This window comes from Haemaphysalis longicornis, unplaced genomic scaffold, assembly GCF_048455015.1.
Source record: "Haemaphysalis longicornis isolate Haplotype H1 unplaced genomic scaffold, Haemaphysalis longicornis Haplotype H1 scaffold_9, whole genome shotgun sequence".
Lineage (NCBI taxonomy): Eukaryota > Metazoa > Arthropoda > Arachnida > Ixodida > Ixodidae > Haemaphysalis > Haemaphysalis longicornis.
This window is the reverse complement of record NW_027526460.1, coordinates 134,570,173-134,587,248: the sequence shown is the minus strand read 5'-3', so window position 1 is coordinate 134,587,248 and position 17,076 is coordinate 134,570,173. Positions and strand designations below refer to the sequence as shown.

Here is a 17,076-nt window from a genome sequence, read left to right as displayed (position 1 = left end):
CTTGCTTTGCAGGGGCAGCTACGAAAGTGTGTGTAGAGAGAGAGAGAGATATATAATGTCTCTAATAAAAAGCCTTGACTGAGTACAATTGGTTCCATCCTACAAGGGCATGCAGTTTCCTGTGCCCCCCATTCTGGCCCTAAGGACATGCTTCCGAACCCCACGGTCGCAGCTCGCCAGAGCTGCCTCCCATAGGTCTATACGTCGATGGTGTTGTTTACCGAGGGCCATATAATCGGACAACCCCGGGATGCATGAAACGGTGAAACGGGGCGGATGTTTCACTGCACTTGACGCCTACGTTTCAGAGTTTCTCGGGAAACATCTTGGATAATGTTAGTACGTTGGGAGAGGCATCCGTCTGTATTTGTCTGAGAGATCGAATCTCTCCAGGTGATAAGCTTTAATAGATAGGAGAGCTCCGGCGTTCCTTTGAATGTTGAGGCGCTCGCCGAAGTTATTGGGGAGAGAGGGGAAGAAGGCAGGGCTACTGGTCGGGTGGTTAGCATGTTCTCGCGCAGCTTGTTCTGCTCTCTCGATGCTCTCGCGTCGTGATACTGAGTGGTAAAACATTTCTGGGATTCTTTGGAAGATGGCCATTTTTTATGTTCTGTAGAGCTTTCTTGGAGTCCATAATTGCTTGACGGCTTTTTCCTTGACATTCTCGATATGTTAGGGCCAATAGAAGGGCGCCCGTTTCGGTATCCTCTATGCTGGGATTTGTTAAGGTAAAGCGGCCTGAAAGGTGGCCAGACACAGTTGCTGGAAGACAGGCTGGGCCCTCTCGTTTCGTGTCGCGAAAGTACTCACCAGTTTGGCCGATGTTAACACACTCGCATGCCAAAGGGATCCGGTGAACCACATCAAGGAGGCATTCAATGCATCTACTGGAGTGATTCTTGTTGCGAACGGGCAGCCCTGCTTTATTGTTTCCGTGCCAGCACATGGCGTAGGCCTTTTTGGGCGCTGAAAACACAACCGTGGCGCCGTGTTTGTCCACCGAAAACAGATGGTGAAGACGATAAAACGACGTTAAACGCCAGCCCATTGCTTGGGAACAAGAGAAGGACTCGAACAGCAACGACGAACGACCATTACTCGCGATTGTCTTATTATCGTCATGACATCGGCCCATTGCTCCTGGTTGGTACCCGGGGCTCCAGTTCTCTCGGACAAAGTTGCTCATCCTCACCGCCGCCACAGCCGCCATCATCGTCATCATCATCATCAAACAAAGCCACTCCAGCTATTCCCATGTGGTCGTCCTCCAAGGCCAACAAGCGCAACAAACGTGCATTTGTAATACGGAATAGCAAATCACCTATTTTGGGGGCTCGGGCTGTCGGAGTCTCCTGTTGTCGTCGTCATACCTCGTCTCATGTAGTCACGGTACTAAAACACCGGGACACTCGTTTTCCAACACCGCGCGGTAGAACATAACGCGTACTAAAGGAGCACACCAGGACACTCGTTTTCCAATGCCTCGCGCTAAAACGTTTCGTGCTTCAAAGACACCAGACTTACAGCCTCTACCCTCGAATAGTTGCACCTCCGTGGGCAAAAACGCCAAGGCGCCAAGAATACACTGATGCACTCCATGCTTTGTTCATCCGCAGGTTTCACATTAGTGTAGATAGGGCGCCAAGAATACACTGCATGCTTCGCTCCTCCGCAGGTTTCAGGTTAGTTGAGATGGCCCGGGATTTTTATAATCGTGAGATCGGCCGCTTGCTCCTGGTATCCGGGGCTCGAGTTCTCTGAGTCAAAGTTGCTCATCATCATCATCGTCATCGTCATCAATTTCATCATCATCGCACCGTGCCACTCCAACTATTCCCATGTAGTTGTCATTCAACACCAACAAGCGCAACAAACGTGTATTTCTACAACGGGATAGTAAATCACCTTTTTTCTTTCTGCAAAAAAGTAGCGTATATTGGTCCTGTGCTTTTTTTTAATGGCACTGCATTCGAAACGGCGTTGAAACAAAGCGGGTCAACTCGGCTTTTATGCGCTTTATTGAACAGTAACAACGTGTGAATGATGCAAGCTGGCTTTGATCAACACTGATGAGAAATGAATGCACATGCATGTAAGAGACAAAGGCGAGGGACAAAGCGCCGAGTAACGTTCGCGGCATAGTGTAAGTCACACTTTGTTGACGGAGCAGGCACATCGGGAGCTACGGACATGAGGAAGAGCGCTTCCCGCAATTTGATTGGCCAAGGCGTCAGGTGACGTCACTGTTCAGGAATATGACTATAGCGACAACAGTGCGCACGTGACGTTACTCGTCGCTTTGTCCGTCGTTTTTGTGCGAAGTTGTATTGATAATGCACCCACAGCCAACTCACCCAAACGTGTACATTTAAAAGAAGGAAACGAATTGGAACGCAGAAGCAACACAAGACAATAGTTTTCTACAAAAAATGTGCCGTACAGGTGTGTCAAACCAAAGTACTGGCAAGGGCAGGAAGCCATAATCGAATGCCCGAGGGAATATCGTTTTTCGCTTCTTCTTTCATGAGTAACTCGTCTCTATGGCACAACGGGTAATCATCGCAAGCCCATAGCCAACCCACTCGATTTGTTTCTCTGTGTCGAAACGTGACGGGAGGGACAAGGGCTGTTCGGGTGTAATCATAATCGTCTGACTTTAGCGTCTTAAACTAATTTTCCCCTTGGTTGTCGACAACGAAGGCCTCAAAAAAGAAAAAAAAGAACGGTTCCTTCTTGAGTCTTCAAAGGATTGGCGCAAATGTGCTTTGTATTTCGGTGATTTTAACCTGGCACAAAGCTATTCGGTCAGGTTGGGCATGCTCTGTGTGAATGTTCGTCTCATGACAAAATTTGACTGACTATCCTAAATTAGTTTGCGTATTTGTAGCTTGTTCTGCGTTCTGCGCACCCATTTTTGAAAAGTGCGCTTATAGCGAAATTAGAAAGGAAAGCTGCGTTTTGTGGAAACGCTGGGCCTCTTCGATTATCAGTCCCGGATCGTCCGCCGACTACCCGAGACGCGATACGGCGCTCGATTTTCCCATGTATTCCTATGGGTCTTCCGGTCGGAAGGCAGTCCTCGTTCTGCCCGCGGACCATCCAGGACTGGTAAATCGAGGATCCCCACTGTAGTCAGAAGATAGCAAAACCGCTGATGTCACGGAAACAAAGCTGTCCGCGCTTCAAGCCAATGCTTGGTCTGAAGTTGTACTAATATTGATTGAACGTCTAATTCCCCAAAACACAGTGCACTTCCGTCATGCCGCAGGTAACGCAGCAATCAAAGGGGCTACAAATAGAGACACGGGTGGCGTCCTACTCGGCCTTTTCAAACGAGGATTCTGCACCGTTACGTCAATAGGCTTTCCTAACAAAACGTTTTCGCCACAAAGAATCTACCCACGTCCTTTGGACACGCAGAAACAAAAGGGTCTCATCCGCACTGGCTTGGCCCAAAAAGCACTCGTTACCAGTCGGAAAATATATCTCATGTACAGTTTTATTGCATGAGCCATGTCGTCGTGCCCTTTATGTTGTGCGTACGAGGCATGACTAAGCGCCGTGAATATGTAAGTTCTGTTTAGTTTCTCGCTTTACGACTTTGAAATGCAGCTTCACAGTGAGTGAATTTATGAGTGTAGCCTTAATTTATTATTTTTATGTTTTTTGTCGCTAATGAATTCACAGTAATTAGTTTAACTAAGTTCATGCTCTTCGTTGTCGCTACACCTTCGCCCCGCTTGCCGGGGTTGCATGATGGAACAAGTATTCAAGCTAGGCACCACTCGCACGACTTGTTTTATTTTACGTTGTAGAAATTTGCGGGAAAGTGTTCCGAGTGGCGAAATATCTATATTGAGCGAATACGTTTCTCTTCAGCTCAAGCCTCAGTAGTAAAGGCTTGTTAGTCGACAGCACCGTGTCTACTTCAACCATCTCAGTTTCTGTAACGCACTCCAAGTACTGGTATGCAAATAGCCCTGTTTTACTTAGCCCCCATATGGGCACCAAACGTCCGAATGGGGACCTTAGCTGCAGGCCGAGCAAGAGAAATACTCCGACACTGGGAAACCTCAGCGGGTCTAGCCTTCACTACAAAACTAAAGTACGGCTCTTTCTATGGTGTCTCACTTGTGAAGAGAGCGTGAGCGAATGCAAGGCGCCCGATATTTTCTTTAGGAGCTAGTCGTATAATCGTGGATGCTACCGCAGCTGCAGTACTTCTCTTGCATGCTCGATATTGTTTGTCTACAGACATTGCGCATTGCTTGCACCTGTGATGCCACAGACAAGCTCTGCACGACCTTTTTTTGAGATCGCGATTGTGGCTGGAAGAAAGAATGGAATTAAAACATGCAGTAATGCCTGGGGCTGACGTTTTCTCTTCCTCACAATCACTCCTGACCCCGGATTTTTAACGCGTACGAGCATACTGTTCCCACTGAACAACACCTCACCAGATGACATTGTTGCACTTCGCTTGCCAGCGAATCCTCTGCCTATATCCGCTACAATGACTAATGCCCTATTCACGAATAAGTCGTGTAAGGTCGCACAACAACTGTGAAGACTGGCAAGTTTGCTACAAAAAAGCCGCAAGTTTTCGCACTCGTGTTGTGTCTTCAAAGTTCCTAAGAATACTCTGTACGACTAGGCAAATAAAAAACTTTCTCGCGGCCGTATTCCCGTGGTCGCGTTCCGGCAGGCTCGCAGTTGAGCCTCTACAACCACCCCAGCAAGGCAGCGCTAGAAACGGCCCTTCGATGGCGTTCGTCTCGTCAGAAGTCACTGTCGTCCTCTTCGTCGAGGTCCAGCCACAGCTTCCAGAGGCCCGTGTCCTTGGAGCGGTCTCTGAGCAGCCGTTCCAACTGACGCTCCTGCGCTGCGTTCAGCGTGGATCTCCAGTCGCCCACGGTTCCGCGCCGTGCAAACGTCCTCGCGCGCATGGCGGGGGCCTCGACGAAGAGCGGCGGCGGGGCTTCCTGTTCCTCCTCGTCGTTGTCGTCATCGTCGTTGTCCTTGCCGCCTCCCTCGTCGTTGCCCTCGTCCTCTTCTTCCTCTTCCTCGAAGCGGCGCACCGTGCGCGTGGCGTGCTCCTTCATGAAGTCGAAGGAGCTGTGGTGGACGATCTTGTCCAGCGTGCTCTCGTCCAGCGCCACGGACTCCAGCCACTCGTCGCCCAGGAAGGCGGCCAGCTTTTCGATCACCTCGTGCGGCGCACGCTTGATGTCCTCGTACAGCACAAACAGCACGTTCGGCTCATCCCGGCGCGCGTACCAGCCGCACACGTGGGCGAAGTAGTCGCCCCAAATCATGTCGCCGCTCACGAACTCCTGCGCAACGAAAGGAGAAGGGCGAGGGAACTAAATAAAGATGCTCACTAACAACTATAATCACAAAAGATTGCTGTGCTGTGGCATAGCGGCTGGAAGTTGCGCGTGTAGTTCTGCATGTTTCAGTTACCTTAGCCTTTGTAAGTACAGCCTTAATGTTGTTTCGTTCAAAAATTGTGCAGGTGATCACGTAACAATTGTGTCCGCAGATACACAGATGTCTAGGATTTGTATTCCGATTCCACCCACCGGTTCTTTAGGGCTGCTTTGTGCATTATACTCCTTTGGTTCAGTAAATTAAGAGAAATTTCCTTTAAAAGGGACATGCAGACAAAACACAACCTTGGTTCATTCGAAAGATTGCCTCGTTAGAATCATACTCACATCACTTTTAATGTAAACTTCGTTCAAATAAGCTTCATATTTGAGAAAAAAACGCAGTGGTCATGCAACTCACTGGCTCATTTCCTGCAACAGAACCTATGATGTCATAACGCCCAGCTGTACGAATGGCTGAGGCCGGCAAAAGCAAATGGAAGTTATGCAGCGCTTATAATCTCCCAGCACGAGATATTTTCTCTTAAATGTAATGCATATAATAATTTATAGAAGTAAGAATGGTGGGATAAGCATGCAAGTTACGAAAGCACACGTAAACATTGAAGTACTAGAGCGTACACTTCGCTTTCGGGTTGTCTGACACGACACAGGCCGATTGGCGTAAGCGACATTGTCTTACGTGACCCTGCATGTCGAGTATACCCCATGTTGCACAAGACGAGTACTTTCTACCGTAATAAAAACAAGCCAGGCGCAAACACGGTCAAAAACAAAGCAAAGGCGGGTAAAGGTCCGCCACGGTATGGTGGCGCCATCTGGGAGGACTGACGGTAAACAAGGCTCTGTAGTTCATTCAATGCCTAGTGCCGCGTTCGCATTCACTCCAAGGCCTGCTTTTATGACGTCATAGCAGACGACCTCACGAAACACAGGATTTGGCAGGAGAACCAAACTTTTACTTATATTGATAAAGTTTTTAGTGAATAAAGCATCGTTTGCTTCTGGACAAGCGCTGGGGGTGCTATAAAACACCAAACCTTACGAATAAAACAAACATGCACTTTGTCTGCATGGCCCCTTTAAACTGGGCGTGTTACACGTCTATAGGTACACGTGGGTCGCGACACACGTCCTAGCATGTTCGGATTTATTTTGACCATTCTGGGACTCTTAACACGCGCCGAAATCTCGACACTTAAGAGTTTTCGTTTTTCGCGTCCAACAGAGAAATGGCGGCAGGGCTCTAACCCGCGTCCTTGGACTGACCAGCACGACGCCTTAGCCACTGAGCCGCAGCGGCGGCTAGTAGGTTGACAGGTAGCGAAAGTAAGCGTACGAGTGAAAGTGTGCAGGCTGCTTTTTTCGCAGAGTAATTTACTAGAGAAAATAGAAAATAAGAACTACAATAGCACAAGAGCAAGGCTTGGAGGTGGGCTAGTTGGTGTTTTAACATCTTGAAGTGCAGAGGTGCGCTGCCTGACACGGAAACGTAGAACAGGGTGCCTCACCTTGTCTGTTTTTGTGTTATTCACCCTGTTCTACGTTTTCGTGTCAGGCAGCGCGCCTCTGCACTTCAAGATGTTAGCACAAGAGCACCCTTAACTCACAATTCCGGGAAATTTATGGTGGGTGTGCGCTATAAGGAAATGCAGCCTCAAGGAATGGCGATGGCTGCTAAAGTTGCCCATGCGTTAACAGAACTTTTTGAGTTCACGAACAAAATGTAAATGCAGGGAACACCTTAAGTACTTCCGCTTGCACATCCGCAAACTTGTTGCTTCACGTAACAGTACTGGTCGCACGCGCGATACAACAAGCAATAAATTGTGCAAAAAACAATGCGTGGACAAATGCGTGGACGTACGCATAGAAGTAGTTCAGTAACTGCGGCATATTTAGGTTGCAACTGACGTCGCAACACAACGTTAACTGACGCTTCTACTCTTTTTCCGCTATACGAAATGGAACGTTTTGACTACCTGCATGGTATATACGTTTCTGCTCTAGTTTAATGTAGTAGTATAACAATTTTATGTGAAGGAAAGTTTGACATCCACCTAAATGCAGCCAACTTTCCTTCACAGAAACTTACTCCACCTTGGGGATCTCCCCTAAACCTGGTCGATAACAATTTTATACAGACGCGAATTCCGTAGTTAAGCACTGCGACGGGACTCTTATTTATTTTTCTGAATAGGACACGAATTGTCTAGCAGCGGGTGACACGCCTGTTCCGCACTGCCCTGACAGCCTGGAGTTCGCCTCCGTTATGGCATTGCCTAATCTCAATGTAAGTTCCGCCGTTAAAAAAATACCTTGCCTAAGAACGGGAAAACATGGAGCCCTTTTTACACGGACAGTTTTGCAAAGTACAATTTTCTCGGAGAAGTCTCCAAGAAAATTTATTAATCGCCGATACAAAGACCCGCTGTGCTAAATACTACACGGGTCGCCTAAACCATACACACTGCATGTATCACTTCACTTACTACACCACTCACTACACACACAGTTCACTCCACAGTTCTCCATAGTTCACTAGTACACACACTATTAGAAGCACAATTACTCTGAAAGATCACTGTAGATCACATCCTCGAAAGTTCACGACAATACGCCAAGATCAATACAACAGTCAATAGGGTAGAATAGACACTTCTATTAGTTTGTTTACCACACGGGTAAACCGAGTGGACCACCACTGAAGGAACTGCTCTTCCCCCAGCGCGGCGAGCTCAGCCTCCAGGTGATCGAATAGACGCGAGCGCATTTTCCGAAGCATTGGAAACATGTACTTTTGCGGCCGCGCTCTGAGAGCCGCAAAGCCGCGCCTTTTCCAGATGATCTGGGCACCAACGCACAGTAAAAACAGAACAAATGCGTCGCGCGACTTTGTGCGTGCGTCGAGTTTGTGTCCAAACATCCGAGCTAACAATTTCCAGTAGGTCTTTGCAACCTTGCAATCGAAAATCGCGTGCTGCAGGGTTTCACGCTGCCCGCACTGTGGGCACCTGTTGGAGGGTGCCACACCCCATTTTGCGATGCGGTCTGCCGTGGGCAGGACCCCCCAGCCGCGTTGCCAGCTGAAATCTCTGACGTCGGCCGGTAAAAATGAGGCCGTCAGCTGCTTCCACCTTACCGCCCTGCTCTTTCGGAGCTGGTCCTGAGTGAGCTGCGTCACTGCGAGGGTTTCGCAAATTTTACTCGGCGGTGTGTTGAATACGTCAATGTCAGGGAGTTGCGTTCTCAAATTTCTGAACGACTTTATGACGTGCTTATAAAACGGGGGTGGCTGCTCGGCTGAGGGTCCTACCCGCACACCATCGAAAACCAATGCTCGGTCAGTGCCAAGGAAGAACTCACAGAGCTTTCGCCCCGGGTATTCCTCATCACTAGCTAGGTTGAGCAAGTTCCTTATTGCGAGGAGACTACTCATTGTTTCTAAACAGGGGATACTGAAACCGCCCATGCTGCTTGGAAGTCGCAAGCAAGTGCGGGCCACTTTTTCAGTTTTCCCACCTCAGAATAAGGAGCCGAGCATAGTTCCCAGTTTCCTGAGTACATGCCGTGGTGGCCGCGCCACCCTCGCTACGTAGTAGTAGGCTGCCGACACACAGGCTTTTATCACATAGCTGCGCTCCTGCAAACAAAGGTCGAAGGATGCAGCTACTGCTAGCCGCGCCTCCGCCTTTCCTTTCAACTGCCTCCATGTCTCATTCGCCACTTCGCCCGACGCGCGAAAGACAACCCCCAACACTTTCACTCGGGCAACCCATTCAATGCCGCCAGGCAGGTCCGACGCGAACGCGCCAAAGCGGAGCGCCTTGCTTTTCCCCCTGTTCAGCTGAGCACCAGACAACTCGCTGTACTCCGTGAAAAGCCGTAAAAACGCTGCGTAACTGTCTTCGTCTCGTAATAACAGGGAAACGTCGTCCGCGTACGCCGAGACCTTGACCTGGCCCTGGCCAGGCAACGGGAAGCCGCGTATCGAAGGGGAGTCAATTATTCGACGCAAAAGCGGATCAAGGCATAGGGCGAAGAGGAGGGGCGACAGCGGGCAACCCTGTCTTATTCCACGAGTCACGGGGAAGGGTTCAGTGAGCTGCCCGTTCACAAAAAGCTGCGATGTCACGTCCGTGTACAGTGCCCCCAACCTTGCCTCGCAGTCCCGAGGAAAGCCGAAGTTTTCCAGGACGGCGAGCAAGTACTGGTGCTCGACCCGATCGAAGGCTTTCGCCTGATCGACCGAGACAAAACAGCCGGAGATGCCCGTCCGCGTGGCGAAGGTGAAAAGGTCTCTAGTTAGTGTCAGTGCCGAGAATATAGTGCGGCCGGGGACGCTGCACGTCTGCGCTAAGCTAACTATTTCCGGGAGCGCCATGCCGATGCGTTTAACCAGCACAGACGCTACCAACTTGTAGTCCGCATTCAGCAGAGTTATCGTCCGGTAGGCATGCGGTTCTGAAGGATCACCGCCGGGCTTAGCTATTAGAACTACCCTCCCCGCGCGAAACGAGTCGGGTTTCCTTCCTTCGGCCAAGAATGCGTTCACCATTCCTAGCATCTGCTCTTTGAGGACCGGGAAAAACACTTTGTAAAACCCCGCCGGGATTCCGTCAGGACCAGGAGCGGAGGAGTCACGCATATCTTTCAGTACTTTCCATAGCTCCTCCGCCGTGACAGGGGCACAGAGACGCTCGTGCCAGTGGCTAGGGACGCTGGGCAGTGCCCCGCAAAAGTTCCGTACGGGATTTTTGAAGCTGTTTTCATCAAGGTAAGCCTTCTCTGAACTGAAAAATTCTTGGAAGTACTGGGCAAACGTCCTGCAGATATGCTCATTATTCGTACTCCGTTCACCATTCGGTGATTGTACGTATGGTACTTGAACACGCGATGCCTGATCTATTGAGCCTGCTTTAACGTGCCTTAAGACAGACGGATCTGAAACTGGGCGCCCCAAAACGAATGCTTTGCTTGCTGCACGTGACGATTGCCGCAAAAGGCGCTCGTATCGCGCTTTTAGCAGATCCATGTAGTCTCGCATAGCAAACGTTACAGTATCCGCGCTCTTAACTATTCGTAACCTCCTGAGGGTTTCGTTTAGATCACGCGTGATGCGAACCTTGCGCTCACGCCCTGCTTGGGTAAGAAGTGTACGCCATCCAGCTTTCAAGCAGTCCCACCCGGCTTCCCCTTGATGCGTGTCCCTTTCCTCCACTAGAGAAGCCCTAATTCCTGCCACGCTAACGGCATCAGTAAGCAAGCATTGATCCATTCGCCACAAATTGGGGTTAGGATCACCTGTGTGGGTTTTAGTTTCACCGAAACTGGCACGTGATCTGAAATTCTGGGCACCTACTCGGGGAAGGACAACACTTCGCAACTCTCTACCAAGCCACTTAACTCGGGCGGAAAAAGAAATTTGTCTAAACGACTGGCCGATCGACCCCCAGACCATGTTGCAACAAACACGTCTCCGTGTAGATGAACCCACGCATCGCAGAGGCGAAACTTATCCATCAGGTCGCGCAACGCGCTCGCACCTCTATACGGCCTTCCTCGGCCTGGCCCTCTAACATCTCGCTCGGGGTCAACAACACAGTTAAAATCGCCCACTAGAAAAGTTGGGTAGGCATCCAACAAAAACATGTCTAGCGAACGAAAGAAACTGGCGGAAAGATGGCGCGGTGCAGGCGCATACAAATTAACTGCCCTCACCCGGCGTGAGAACAGGTAAAAATCAATGGCAATTACCCGGCCGTCAAAGCCAAAAGTTACATGTGCTTTGTCGCGAAGGTAAGCACTCAAAAAGATAACACCAACGCCTGAGGCCATAGAGTCGTTTAGCGAAAAAAAGGCGTGAACTGAAAAACGCTGTTTGAATAATTTAACATCATGCGGGGTGCGAAAATTGCACTCTTGCAAAAAAAGAATATCAACTTTCATTGCTCGCGCAAAATGCATGATCTCTCTCTGCTTGTCAAGGCTGCGGAAGCCTTGAGCATTTAAAGAAAGTAAATGCACTTGCATTAAATGATTTAGTAAAATTGGGGCCTTTTTCGTTGTCAATCCCTTACTCCTCCTCAGAAATCAGCGACGCGGTTCACGAGCTCAGCTGGCCTCGTTATACCTTTAAAGGAAGGCGAAGCATACGGCATCGTGAGGCGCAGCCTTCCTGCGTCTCGCGTGCCCAACGCTAAACAAGCTCCTGGCGTGGGGCGAGCCCACGACATGCACGTGATGCCGGAACGGAGCAACCGAGGGAGCTGGCAGAGGCTGTGTGCAAAAAAGAACGCTGTCACATGATGTGCGTACTGAGGAGGAAAGGCGACCAAAATGGCCGTCGAACCCAAAACAAAATCGAACATCAAAATGTAATTTAGCGGTGAATTTCTGGTCATTGCGGTTCCTTCAGGCACCACATATGCGTTTGTACAGACGGCAGATGGCTCTTATTCTTAGGTGATCGTTGGAGTTACAGTTACAAATGTTCACGTCACCTACGATGCTGCGTACAATGGATAACCAAAATGACAGGTCGTACCATTGGTGCACCGGAACCTAACGAAGTATTGATGGAAAGCTAGCTCAGTGGCGCAGATTACTTAAAGTCCACGCTCTGGGATCACTTCTGGTTTTAGAGTCCCAACTGTCGCCGAAGGGGATTGACGTTGTTTTGTCGGCATGTTTAAAGGCCGAAGCCCCTTAGGGGCTGGGGCTGTTGGTATCTCCTGTCGTCGTCGTCGTAACCATTGTCTCATGTAGTCATGGTACTAAAACACCGGGAAACTCATTCACGCATCAAGCTGGAACGTAACGCGTACTAAAAAAAAACACCGGGACACTCGCTTACGCCTCGCGCTAGAGAGCGTCGTGCTTCAAAGACAAGAGACTTTTACAGCGAAGTTGTATACCTCTACCCCCCAACAGTTTCATCTCCGTTGGCTAAAACACCAAGACGCCAAGAATACACTTTTACACTGCATGCTTCGCCACCCCTCCCTCCCTCCCCCGGTTTCACGTTAGTGGAGACGGCCTGTGATTTTTTTGACAAAGCTGAAACATTGTTTCAATCGCCTGCCCACTGGCTGGTTCACATCGCTCAGTACGAGAACTAAACGAGAGTGCTTACTACAGGCACGGCTGCCTTGCCAAAGTTATGTTGTATGTTAGCATCATGATGTTACACCGTAATTCTTGCGGTTCGTAAGTCTAGCGGTCGCGCAACCATGACCAGGCTAGTGCCCTATCGGGGCGCTAGAAATTATCGCGAAGACTCAAAAATAATTCCTTTTTTTATTAGTATCGCATCAAACTCGCAGGAAAACTCAATTTCTATAATCGTATTAACGATTGAGAGACAGAAAAAAAGAAATCCCCTAACTTGGAAGGCAGCGTCCATGGACTTCTGCTTGAGGAAGAGCTGCCGGTTGAGGAATATGGAGACGAAGCAGTCCTTTGGGTTCCGCGCCACGTAAATGTACTTTGCGTTGGGCGACCACGGCATCAGCTCGACGGGCAGGTGAGACTTGATGGCGTTGGGGCGGGGCATGCGGCGCACTGCTTCAGCGCCTACCAGCTCCAGGTACGGGGTGGCTAGGGACCACTTGACGTAGTCTCCGCTGGGCTGCCCCTGCGCGCGTACACCACGCACAAGCTTGGCGACCTTTCAAAGCAGTGCAAACGTCCATGGCGTCATGGCGCTCGCTATGTTTTCGTAAGCTCATTTGACGGTTGCAACAAAGTCGCGAAATAAAGGCCGTTCTCTATCTGCCACGAGAGAGAAAACGTTTTCTATTACACCCATGCTCATTAGCAAGAGCGTATTAGAAAACTTTTGCTGTTCCCGGAATGGTGCACAGTGTTTGCAGATAGAGTCCCCTCGAGTAGTTATCAGTAATAAGGACATCTTTATAGCGCACCTAAAACGCTTGCCAACCGGTTAACAAGAACCGGCATTGGCTTCAAGCTAGTTTAAAAGATAGCCAGTAGATCTGAGCAACAGTTTTGTGTCATTTTTTTGTCATTAATTAGCCAGCTCTCGCTTCTTATAACATGGCGACGGTAACCCCGAATACGGAGAACGCCACTGGTGTGCTAAAACGCATTCGTGCCGCTAAACCACGATGATGACGCAAAGGCGTAAAGTGTTAACACGATAAGGGTATGCTGAAACTGTCTATTGAATGCTTTTGCACGCACCGTTTCTGTTGGGCCCATAGCTTCATCTCGTACGCACTCTGCATGCTCCCTGAAGCGAGCCGCAGCGTCTAACTACGCCAAAGAACACAGCTCCCTTTTTATTAATACGAAAATTTGCTTGGTACCTGACTAATTTCAAACGTACACAATGAAGGAATAACCAGTGCTTAGTTAAGCAGAAACGCTCACATTATTTCGATATCTTGCTTTCTCACGAAATCCAAATGTTCAGACAACTGACAAGTCAGCAAGAACATGGTAGCTTGGTTCAAGATCTCGAATTTGGAAAGCGTGCTATTTACAACGTACCATACTGCAACAAGGGCTCCTTGTAAGAGTAGGTTGCAACTGATTAGCGTAACTGCCTGTAATATACAAGCATGTCTACTCCTCTCTACAAATCTAACATCTACCAAAAACCTCCCATTCGGTATTTTAAAAGCTCATCCCGAGCTGATGATTACCGCTTGACATGGAAACGGCATTTGCTGATTTCGAAGAAGGCGCAGTAAACACGTGTGCTCTGGGATAAACTTCTTCCACGTGCGGTTGCTGCACGAAAAAATTCAAACAAACGCACTAAAATGTACAAGAATACAATCTATTGCATGTAAGATATATATTTGAAGAGAAAGACGTAACGGCTTGAAAAGTGCATCGCGCAGCGCAGTGTTATTCAAGAAGCAGCAAGGAAACCAACCCTGCACAAGCGATGCAACTCTCAAAACTTCTGCTTAAAACGGTAATTCCCAATTTTAAAATGAATTACCTCTGAATACTGTGAAATTCTCTTAGCAATAGCGAGAAAACAACTTTAAGATATAATTTATAGGTAGCGTGTTTGCGATTGTAGCAATATTGCAAATGATCTTTCCGCGTGTTTATTGCTTATTATTTTATTTCAATTACGGGCAGTTCATTTATTTTCTTATTCTGGTTTCGTTTGCATGGGTGTATACGTAAAAGCGAAAAAATCCTGCGGTCCTGACTATATTTTCAATGCGTTTTTCCCAAGTTATGAAAAATTAGTCGGCAAATTCCTTTTTAATAATTTTTATGCTTCCTTGTTACAGAAACTTTGCGGGGTGGTTGGAAGATAGCTCGAACAATTTCCATGTTCAAAAAAGGGGACAGCGTGTTGTCGTCTAATTAGAGGCCGATATTTTTAATGTTAGCGTGCTGAGAATTAATAAAATCTGTTATAGCTCATCGGATCACAGAAGCTTTTGACAAACACTTCATACTAATTAGTTTTCAGCACGGTTTTATGAAGAACTGTTCTACCGTGACGCAGCTCGTCCCCGTTCCCGAAGTTAAAAAACAGTGCAAGAAAAACAGAACAACAGGAGGAAAAACGCCGCAGAGCGCTAAACTCGCGACTGTTACTCATGACTTTGTTAACGCTATTAGTTGCAAGCGCAAAAAAAAGATATACATAATTTTCATTCTTTAGCAATGCGTTTTACAAAATTTATCGTAAAAAAATATGCTCAAATTTCTAAAAATGCAGTCTCCCGAAAGAGTAGATCACACCAGTAGCTTCAGCAAAAGCACTGTACGACGCGCAGCAAAGGATATTCATTGGCTGTGCTTTGCGTATTTATCTGGCGTATTTGTTGAATGTTGGCGTTAAAATAGGCATCATTGTTCATATGACAAAGGCGTGTTGTGGATAAACCAAAATATTGTTTTCTTTTTATGATCCCTTTGAACTGCAGAGCTTAATACTTTTCGCTCTTATTATTTCAACTTATCGAAGCGGTCCGGTGGGTCATTTTTCTGAACTCATCCGGAACAAAATTACCGCCTCTTTTAACGCTCGTTCCACTGGCGGCTGCACTGAAACTTAAGTTGCCAAGTGATCAATACGCACTTCCTGAGCCTAGACCTGCCCAGGCTGTCTTCTCCTCAAATGTTTTTAAAGACGATAGTCTTTCTTGGGCTACTTAAACGCAGAAATTTCGGTCTGTCTGTCTGTCTGTCTGTCTGTCTGTCTGTCTGTTTGTCTGTCTGTCTGTATGTAACTAGTGCTCAAATAAAGTTTTCTCTCTCTCTGTAACACTGTCTGTCTGTCTGTCTGTCTGTCTGTCTGTCTGTCTGTCTGTCTGTCTGTCTGTCTGTCTGTCTGTCTGTCTAACTGTCTGTCTGCAACTAGAGCTCAAATAAAGTTTTCTCTCTCTGTGTAACTCGATTCGGCCACACGGCCAAAGCGAAGCGGAATCTGCTCAATAGACTTATATACTCACAGCCAAATCTAATGTTCATACTTGTCAACATTTTTGAACAAGAACAAAACGTTGCGAGGCAGAAAATCAATACATGAGTGGTAGTATTTGCAGTATTTCGTTATTAAAAAATTCATGGATGCTTGATTTATGCGCAAATGAAATACTAAATCCGCTGCAGAAAAAAAAGTACTTTGTCGCCTGATGTTGTCCACACCGCTATAGCTCGTGGTGGCATTTGAAGAAATCAAACGGCAACAGTAACGAAAAGTTCCACTAGATAGGTTCCGCGATCCGCTTGGAACGCACGTGGAGTAGGGAAAGGTAGTTCTATAAACGTTGGAGTAGGGTGCTTCGATTCACGGGCTTCTCCGCCGCACCGCAGCGCTGGTGTCGAGGCACCTGGCCTGGAGCAGTTGAACGCGATAAATTTAAACTGACTTCAGCAAGCCTCTAGCGTGTTTATCTTGGGAGGAGCGAAACGGGAGAGGAACAGCACGACAGATGAGCGGAAAACACACGGGAGGCATTTACTTGGCAAGGGCGCCCTACGACTATCATTTTTTGTTGATATTTGCAATGAAGTGAAGCCGATAGGCGACCATTTTTTTCTCTATGATTTCGAGGTGTTTTTAACACAGGTTGGCTTTATTTACTTTGCAGCTCACAAATGCGCGTCAAACTGTTTTTCGAAACAGTATCTCTTCGCTACTTCCGTTCTCAAAAGAAGAAAAAAACCTGTTATCTGTGCCTGGCGTCACTAAAAAACAAAAAAAGAAGGGTCAGTTAGCATATTTTTTGAATATTGGAACAGCAGGCTGGGTGTTTCGATATGTGCATGTTTCACATCGAGCCACGGCTAACAGAGATAGAGAGAGAGACTTCATTTGATACCCAGCTTGGTTCTGAAAGTCTTGGACCGTCTCCCTCTCTCAGCCGTCAGCGAGGATTCCTTGAATCCTAGCGGGGGCTTCGGCTATCCGGACTGCTGAGTTTTGGCTTCGCTGCGGCGCTGAGAAGAACAGTCTCCGAATGTTTTATTGCCGTTATATCGCAATTTCTGAACGCCTTTACATCTCTATTGCTATCGTTGGCGGTTGCTCCTTTTTTTCAGCTCACGGCAAGAGCACAGCATGCGAAGCAGTTCCGCTTTGCTGTTGCACATAATGCAAAGGTTTCAAGGAAGATCCCGATAGTAACAGGTGGTGGAAACAGGACTCGGAAATCTGTTTGTCTGCAATCGTGGTCACGTCACT

General features: G+C 48.0%; 1 protein-coding gene across 3 annotated transcripts in view; it reads right to left on the bottom strand.

The window, feature by feature from the left end:
- Positions 1-2,000: 2,000 nt before the first annotated feature.
- Positions 2,001-17,076, bottom strand: part of LOC144152882 (sulfotransferase 1C2-like) — a 115,498-nt gene continuing 100,422 nt past the window's right edge. For all 3 annotated transcript variants that reach the window (XM_077684409.1, XM_077684408.1, XM_077684411.1), the window contains exons 3-4: positions 12,778-13,026; positions 2,001-5,333 (exon numbers count right to left, since the gene is read on the bottom strand). In XM_077684409.1, the coding sequence (XP_077540535.1) occupies positions 4,779-5,333; positions 12,778-13,026 (804 nt within the window). In that variant the 3' untranslated portion in view covers positions 2,001-4,778. The remainder of the gene's footprint in view (positions 5,334-12,777; positions 13,027-17,076) is intronic.